Source organism: Castanea sativa, chromosome 6 (assembly GCF_040712315.1).
Source record: "Castanea sativa cultivar Marrone di Chiusa Pesio chromosome 6, ASM4071231v1".
NCBI classification, from domain to species: domain Eukaryota; kingdom Viridiplantae; phylum Streptophyta; class Magnoliopsida; order Fagales; family Fagaceae; genus Castanea; species Castanea sativa.
This window is the reverse complement of record NC_134018.1, coordinates 38,829,066-38,838,334: the sequence shown is the minus strand read 5'-3', so window position 1 is coordinate 38,838,334 and position 9,269 is coordinate 38,829,066. Positions and strand designations below refer to the sequence as shown.

At 39.3% G+C, this 9,269-nt stretch overlaps 1 protein-coding gene across 1 annotated transcript; it reads right to left on the bottom strand.

The window, feature by feature from the left end:
- Positions 1-4,448: 4,448 nt before the first annotated feature.
- LOC142639911 (uncharacterized) lies at positions 4,449-5,307 on the bottom strand. The gene is made up of 2 exons (XM_075814038.1): positions 5,156-5,307; positions 4,449-4,974 (listed from the first exon to the last, which is right to left on the bottom strand). The coding sequence occupies exons 1-2, from the start codon at positions 5,305-5,307 to the stop codon at positions 4,449-4,451; spliced, it is 678 nt and encodes a 225-aa protein (XP_075670153.1).
- Positions 5,308-9,269: the final 3,962 nt, after the last annotated feature.

Sequence of the window (9,269 nt, the reverse complement as noted above, 5' to 3'; positions counted from 1 at the left end):
AAAATGTGTAAATGCATACATATATTGAGACACTTGATGCAAGCACAGTGTGTGTAGTTGCTTAATATAAAAATATAAAATTATGATGTATTCATGTATAATGATAATAATTAGAATAAATACTGAATTTTATTTAAATTACTTGAATTTTTTGGTAGTAAAACTTCAATTGAAATAAAATTTTAAATTTCTTGAAATTTAGATCATATAGTTTACATTGAGTAAGCTATTGGTAATAGAGTTTATATCTAGAGTAATCTATTTTAATATTGTAGGGGGGTTGACCTCAAATTGTGCTCAACAGGCCACAAGTCATAAGCCTGTCCAAAAAAAAGAGCAAGTTGAGATATGGACCCAAACCAAGTCCAAGGGGAGAACCTAGGTCCAACAAAGGGACTAAGGGACAGCAGTAGAAAACTATCCCACCTCCTCGAATAGATGCCTAGAAATATACAGCCATTTGGCCCTGACACAACTGAGGAGTTTTCCTACAAAGCTAGCAAAGACAAGAACAACCCAATGAAAAATGTTTGAAGAACCTGAGAAGGTGGCTCCATGATTGAGAAACAATCACCTTTGCATTAATTAGATGCTTCTCTCTATCACTGACCACATTTATTATTGAATAATTGACCTAAATAGGTTTATGTCCCAAAAATCCATTTTTATCATCAAAAGAGGGAAGGAGACACCTAATGGGACAAGTATCTCCTCATCCCCATTATGATAGCCCACTATTGAAGAAGACTTTAAGGGTATAAATAAGGGTTTGATGCACACATAAAAGGGATCTAGAAATTGAGAGAGAAAAGGTAAAGAGTAGAGAGAGCTTGTATTTGCTTTTTTTTTTTTTTTGGTAAGCAGGATTTTATCATTAAAAACTAAAAAACAGGAATACAATGGTCATAAGCCACCCCAGCAGAATCTAGACTAAGTAACAAGGAGACTTCCACTGGGGGGTCTAAAAAAACAACAAAATCTTGGGAAAGCAAAGCCCCCCTTCTAGCAAGAGCATTGGTGCATTTGTTCGCATCATGATAGCTGTGTTGAACTTGGACCATAGGAATGGCCCTTAATTCGGACTTGCAATCACTAACTAAAGCATCAATACAATTTTGGTGACTATCGTCTTTCTGCAGCAGATCCACAATCAGTTTAGCATCAAGTTTAATGATCACAACATGTAGCTTCAAGGATGAACACAACCTAAGACCATCACAAAGAGCCCACAATTCCGCAGCTACACTAGTGGTAAGACTAATGTTTCTCGCATACCCTTTGATCCACACTCCCTTATCACTGCGAATAAGCCTGCCACCACCAACCTGGCCTAGATTACCCAACGATGATCCATTCGAATTAAGCTTAAACCAACTCAGTGGAGGCTTCAACCATCTGACTTGGATGTTTCTTCAATTGCAAGCCCGGTTCACATTAATGCCCATATATGCAAACTCCACAGCCTTGGAAATAATCTCAGGTTCTAAATTTTTTTGAGCTCTCTCAGCTCGAAACAAAACACCATTCCTATGCAGCCAAAGAGTCCAAATAGCAAGGGAGAAAATAATTCCCCATCTGATGCCTGAAGTAGCGTGTTTGTTCAGCTTGCAGCAATTCAAATGAAGCCAGTCATTTAAGTGAAGACCAAAAAACAAAGAGGCAGACATAGGAGGAAGATGAGAATTCCATAGATTTCGAGCAACATGACAATCTCGCAGCACATGAACAATTGATTCAGTGCTTCCCTCACAGAGGTGACACAAAGGAGTGACCTGCATCCCTCTAGCAGCAAGAGTGGAACAGACCAGGATACTATTGTGATGGCATTGCCACAAAAAACATTTAATTTTCAGAATTGTAGGCACCTTCCAGATCCAATCACCACCAAAGTTGCTATTATACATACCTTCAACTTCCAAAACAGCCAATTTATAGGCTTCCTTCATGTCAAAATTTCCACTTGGTGAAGAAAACCTAGTGATGCGATCAGAGTTCTGAGCAGAGAAGGTTATGGGCGTGGCCTTGATTTTAGAAAGCAGCCTCGCGGGGAAGGAAAAAGAGCAGCCTTGCCAATCCCAACCCGAAAACCTCGCCACATCCTTCAATGTAATAGCCTCTTCCCCTTTATTTAGGGGTCCCTCAATCAGCCCCCTAAGAGGTCCTCTATCTAACCATTTATCATACCAGAGAGACAGGTAGCTATCCTTCCCAACAATCCATTTAGAGCCTTTATTAAACACAGCCTCAACTTTGCGAATAGCAGCCTAGGTAGTTGAACACGCCCTACTGCAGGGGCGAGGACTAAATGCCCTCATAGGGTTGCGGTACTTATGGGAAAGCACTTTGGCCCATAAATAGGATGGCTCAAAATGGAGGTGTCAATTCAGCTTAGCAAGATTGGCAATGTTTTTCGGCTTCACAGCTTGAATACCTAGACCACCATCTCTCTTTGGCTTCGCAATTTTCTTCCAATTTACTAAGTGGATTTTTCTCTTGCTCTTTGTGGAACCCCAAAGGAAGTTACGGCTCACCCTGTCAACACTATTTAGAATCTTGATGGGGAGTGCAACACATTGCATGGCATAATTAGGGATAGTGGTGGTCACGGCTTGGGTCAAAACAAGTCTTCCTACAAAGGAAAGCAAATTCACTTTCCAACCGACAAGTCTACTTTGAACCCTTTCAACAATAAAACCAAAATCTTGGGGCATTATCGAGTGTTTAATAGGAAAACTCAGGTATTTCCAGAGGGAAGGAGTAGACCAAAACCCCAAAATAACACACATCTCACTTCTTGCATCAGATGGAACATTAGGAGAAAAAAAGACTTGGGATTTTTCTTGGCTAACCTTCTGACCTAATAAGCTGCAAAAAGAATCAAGCACTTCTCTAATTGCCACACAATTCTTGCGATCAACTCTTGCAACCAATAGGAAGTCATCTGCAAAGAACAGATGAGAGAAAGCCAAGCCACCCCGAGAGGCCTTGATTGAGTTCCAAAGCTTGGCATCGCATTTGTCTAAAATGAGTGCACCCAAAACTTCCATACATAAAATGAAAAGGTATGGGGAAAGCGAATCCCCTTGCCTTATGCCTCTAGACGGAAGAAAAGGCTCCAAGGCACCTCCATTGAAAAGGATGGAAATGGAGGACGAAGACACAGAGCTCATAATAAGCACAATCAATCAGCTAGGGAATCTAAAAAGAGTTAAGGTATCTCTAATAAAACTCCACTCAAACCGGTCATAGGCTTTTTCAAATCAATCTTAATTGCCATACTCCCACCTCTCCCTATTTTCCTAGACATGAAGTGGATAATTTCTTGCACAATAATTGTGTTGTCAACACCTTTCCGACCAGGCACAAAGGTGGTCTGAAGGGGAGAAACCAAGCCAAGGAGGAGAGGTCTTAATCTTGCCACAATAATCTTGGAGACAATTTTATAAATTGTGTTGCATAAACTAATTGGACGATAGTGATTGAAAGCTTCAGGGTTCTTGCATTTGGGAATAAGGGTGATGATCGTCTGATTCAGGTGCTCAGGTATCTTCCCGGAGGTAAAAATATTTTTCACTTCATCTCTTACTGAGTCACCCACCAACAACCAGAAACGATGGAAAAATCTCGCGTGAAGGCCATTGGGGCCTTGAAAGCCTTAAGAGACCAGAGACCAGCCTTAATATCTTCGTCAGAGTCTGGAAGTTTAAGCTTTTCAGCTTCTGAATCAGCAAGATAATTATGCCAAAAAGGCGGATCCCAGTTAGAGCGGATAGCATAGTTATGACTAGAGGAAAATAATGCAGCATATCCATTTCTAATAAACTTCGCTATCTCTCTCTCTCCCCCTTGATCCAGTTACCTGCTCTATCTTTCATACAAGTGATCCGATTTCTTCTTCAACGGACTAATGCCAAGGTATGATAGAAACCAGTATTCCTATCTCCTTCCACCAACCAGGTAATACAGGATTTCATAGCCCAATACTCCTCCTCAAGCTTGGAGAATTCCTGAAATTTCGCATGTAAGTTTTTCTCCATATCCACGAGGAAATCATTAGGATTAATGGATAAAGCCGTTTAAATCCCCCGCAATCTAGCTAGAACTCTTTTCTTACGCTGAACCAGGTTCCCAAAAATATTCTTGTTCCAAACCTTAGCTATATCTGCAAACTTCAAAGAGGCAGCATAGAGGGTTGTAGGACTAGACCAAGCCCCTCTCACAACAGTCGGGCATTCAGGATGGGACAGCCACATCGGCAGAAAACAAAAGGGGAGAGGGAGCTTAATATCCTGGTTTTGATCCAAGCTTAACAACATAGGGTAGTGGTCGGAATAGGCCCTTTCAAGATGTTGAACTGAGGCATCAGGAAAAAGACCATTCCACTCCGCATTGACAAAAACCCTATCAATTCTCTCTTGGATGAGGTGAGCTAGAGGTCTATGATTGGACTAGGTAAAGCGAGTCCCAGAGAAGCCAATGTCAATCATTCTGCAAGTATCAAGACAATCCTGGAATCTGAGAGCACGATTGATATTCACAGGCCTACCCCCATACTTATCCTCCCCTATAAGAACCTCATTATAGTCCCCTGCAATCACCCAAGGGAAGGAGTGGAGCTCAAAGACCGCCATCAAATTTTCCCAAAGCAAATGCCTTTCAGCAAGTCTCGGATTGGCATAAATTGCAAACAGTAGCCATGAAGAGCTTGAGTATTTAGGAGTGACCATAGCGTGAATTTCCTGTTCCGTGGATGACTGCTCATCTATATCCACCTGTGAACTATCCCACAACGGCCATAAACCACCACTTAACCCAATTATGTTGTCAAATATTGCCCCATCAAATGGCAACCTATCAGCAATCCTTTTTGCCCTCTCACCACTTGCTTTGGTCTCAGTTAAAATTAAAATAGCAGGGGAGTACATTCGAACCAATTCAATAACATTGTTACAAAATGTGGGGTTAAGAGTACCCCTACAATTCCAAATAAGCAAATTCATACTTAAAAAAAAAGAAAGGGAATGTACCAGCAATTAGGAGGAATTAGGAGCAGCCTCGCCTTCCTCAAGTTGCATAATCTCATCAGGCACTTCAGGTGTCTCCATTGGCTCGCGGGAGAGCTCATCACCGGCTTGAGCCTCTTCATCCTCCGTACCCACACGTCCTAATTCGCTTCAAAGGACAATTTGAAATGATCGCCAAAATGCTTTCAGTGGATCCAACCAGCCCTCCATCAGATACTTGGGCATCTCCATCCACCATGTTCAGCTCCTCCCCATTTGCGCATGATCTCGACACATTCTCCATGGTAATAGTTGATCCCCCAGATTTAAATTCTCTGAAATCATCCAAGTCTGAACCCGATGAGCTTAACGAGCTCATCTTCAAACCACTCTCCAGTGATGTGCCAAAAGGGTTGGCCACCACTTCTTTCCAAAAGGGAGTAGACTTTTTGCTTGTTTCTATTCTCCCAGAAAGCTTCACAAAATATCTTCCTATTTTTAGTAAACTTCAAGCCTTACTGCCTTTCACTCCCATCATTTTCACTCCAGGAGTAAGCTTGCTCGAGGTCTTAGGCTCAGCAGAGTGATCTGTCCGCTTCACACTAAACTCTGAATTAAAAATGGGCTTTTGATTTCCCCCAAAAAAATTTTCACCAAATTTAACTGAGCCCATAGTAGGTTTGGAAAGGCTAGGAACAGCCTAGCTGCTTGGGCTTCGGTTAGGAGGCCCTAAAGGGGAAGGTTGGACCTTGTCTTTCGCTAGTTTTTTATTGGGTTGCCGTTTTGTGAAACAAGCACCCATGGTCCAAAAGCATCACGTGCTTCCTCTGATGGTTTTTATCCTACTGCTTCATGGCTTTTTCCCACCTCCTTCTCTGCTCCACCCGTCGTCAGAGTGTTGATTTCGTAAGGGCAATAATCCACCTTATGACCCACATGACCACAAGAGAAACATAAAGAGTGAATCCCCTCATATTGAACTGACTGGTCTATCCCTCCCATTTTCAGAAGTTTGATAATAGGCTCATTAAAGTTTACTTGGACGCACAGCCTCGCAAACCTGCCCCGAGATTCTGCCACCGTGTGAGCATCAATCCTAAGAACAGGTCTGATAGCTTCCCCGATCTCCCTTAATGCTGAAGGCTCATAATACTCAATAGGATGCTTTTGGATGTTTGTATCATCAACAAGAGTTATATAAAATCATTCCATATAAATAAGACATATATTATTCAGCTCACATTCCTGTTCTAACCTCCCATTGTGGATTATCCATCTCCCAACTTATATAACTTAATTGTGTCAATCAACACCTAGCTATCCCATCCCATGGTGCTAGTTTTGGACTCTCGCAAATATTATTTAATTAAAAAAATCTTAATAATTAATTTATTTTATTAAATCTAAATAACTATCATGAGGGTAAACACTTGTCATCACTAAAAGAAAATAATTACTTGGCTCAACCATTATATCTTTACTACATAATCTATAACACATGATATTATAATTTTTTTTAATGTTTCACATATCTTTTCTAGGAAATATATTTAGGGACATGTGATTGTTGAGGGATTATAATTCTTGATGTTTTCCATTAAAAAATTATATATATATATATATATAATAATAATAAAGTCTTGATTTTAAAACTGAAGTAAATTTTCATTTTAAATGTTGATAATGGGTCACGACAACCAAATTTGCTTGGTAAATTACTCGGGCCTCCCCATGGTTTAGTAAAAGGGAGGGGAGATTTTCACTTCATCCGGGGATTCACTTCATTCATTATGAACTAAAAAGTTTAAGGCTGATTAGTGAGGTCTTAAAAACTTCATACAATGAATGATTAGCCATTCCATTTGTACTTTCCGCAAGTAAGCAATGCAAATTTATGATTTCTATGTTTCAATTGGTATCAATTGCTTGAATGCGTTTGAAAGCCTTGTGATAACATAATTTTCTTTAATTTTTCACATATCTTTTCTATGAAATATATTTAGGGACATGTGATCATATTGTTGAGGGGTTATAATTCTAGATGTTTTCCATAAAAAAGTTATATATATATATATATATATATATATATATATATATATATATATATATATATATAAAGTCTTGGTTTTAAAACTGAAATAAAATTTCATTTCAAATGTTGATAATGGGTTAAAATTCAATCCACTCATTTTTAAATAGATTGATAGGATTTTTAGGAATTTTATTTACAAAATTAGCCTAAAAGCTCTAAATATCCTAATTATTCTTTGTTATAACCATTCCAAAAACCCTGACTTACTCGCAAGTGAGCTAGAGAGTTGAAGCTCCAAGAATCTCATTGACAATATGTAATGGGCAAGAAATTTTCTTAATGGTGTGCATCTCCAATTTTACGTAGTTGCTTGGAGCCAAAAATACCGGTAATATATGTTTGTCCATGTAATTTTTTACCTTTTTAGAATACAAAAATAATTTTTTTTGTCCCTATAATTTGGTCTTATTTTTGCAATTTGGTCCTCCAATTTTCATAATTTTCATTTTGGTCCTATATTTTTAAATTTTTTGTCATTTTGGTTCTTGACATCATCCCACCTATGGAAAGCACCTAAGTGACTAATAGACTGCACTTCGTGTTTAAAGATAGTGTTTCTATAAGTGAGATGTCAACATGGACTAAAATAACAGCAAGTCTAAAAATATAAAGACCAAAATAAAATTTGGGAAAACTAGAAGACCAAATTGAAAATATAACCAAAATATAGGGACCAAAAAAGGTGTGGAACTAGAAATCAAGGCCATGTGATTTTTCTTCGGTTGTAACTAGGAGAAAAAAAAAAGATTGCACTTGGTTGTTCATGTCATATGTTTGCACTTGGTTGTTAATAGATTTGGATAAAAAATGTTACAATCATCCTATTACACACAATATTATACAATTTTTTAATTGAAATTGCGAGTTAAAGACACAAATTCAGTTTAAAAGTTGGGTCTATAACAGTGTGTGCATAACAGGGTGCATAACAGGGTGCAATATTATACAATTTTTTAATTGAAATTGCGAGTTAAAGACACAAATTCAGTTTAAAAGTTGGGTCTATAACAGTGTGTGCATAACAGGGTGCACTACCCAACAAATTTTCCCAATTGATGAAACTAAAGAATCGTCAATATGTCGCATAGTCCTTACGTGCTTTAGGCAAAACCTGCGAATCAAAGAAGAAGAAGACCTTACAGAGAGTACCGGTGTGATACTTGCCAAATACCCTTCGAAGGTTAAGTTAGAAAACATCCACAACTCTAGAGTGTCAGAGCTGAGGTAAATTACGCATACCTAGGTTTGGGAGGGCTTTGGAGTTTTTATAGTAGCGTAGAGCTGATATTTGTTCCTTGGCGGAGAGGGTCTTTCCATGAAGGGAAGATCCTTATCTAATACACGTATTTTGTGGGATTCTTTCCTTGTAGGGTTTCCTTTGATTGGGGTTCATCGTGGGACACAAGCTATTTTCATGTATAGTCATTCGTGGGGATCACGCCAAGTCACGCTAGACCCGTCGGCCTCCTTACCTCGTCAGTCACTATCCTTGTCCAAGACCTCTCGTTAACTTCATGTAGATGCTCGCTAGACGTCGTAAGGTCGTCTGCTATGTGGAATCATCGCCTTCGTCCCGTCTGCTAATACGAACCCGTCAGGTCCTGAGGGGCGTCAGCTTCTTTTGTGGTGTCATGCCAAAAATACCCTTATCAGTTGCCCCCTACTTCATGGTTCTGTCGGCTTTAGCTGACGAGTCATGGAGTGCAACCTGTAGCTTTTTTTATTATTTATTTTTTGGAAAAAAGGGTATCATTAATGGCTCTTGAGTAGCTTTTATTAAATGCTAGAACACATGGCACAAGCTGGTTAGCCTTATTTCTGAATGAAAGCGTCGCTTTGTTTTCTGAACAACTTGCTCCTATTTTTCCTTATTTCATCTTCGCAAACCATGAGAGAGAGAGAGAGATAGAGAGCTGTCATCCCATCACCTGCGTCACCATCGCCTTACTATCATCAGCCTCTGAAGGGGTCGTTGCTTTCAACCCGTCCGCTTATTATTGTAAGTTTTCTTCTCCCTGTCTTGATTTATATCTTTGCATCCTGTCCCTCCTTTTGTTTTGAGACCTCATCAAGATAAGTTCTTAGATAATACCTCTGTCGCTTGTAGGTGGATAGATGTTAAATAAGGAAGTGATGAGTGAACTGTCATCGTCAGTTCGTGAGGGTGTAGGCTA

Coding starts and splice junctions, on each gene's coding strand:
- LOC142639911 (XM_075814038.1), bottom strand. CDS start 5,307: ATGGAGAATGTGTCGAGATCATGCGCAAATGGGGAGGAGCTGAACATG. Junction 4,975..5,155: donor AAGCGAATTAGGACGTGTGG/GTACGGAGGATG, acceptor TTGGAATTGTAG/GGGTACTCTTAACCCCACAT.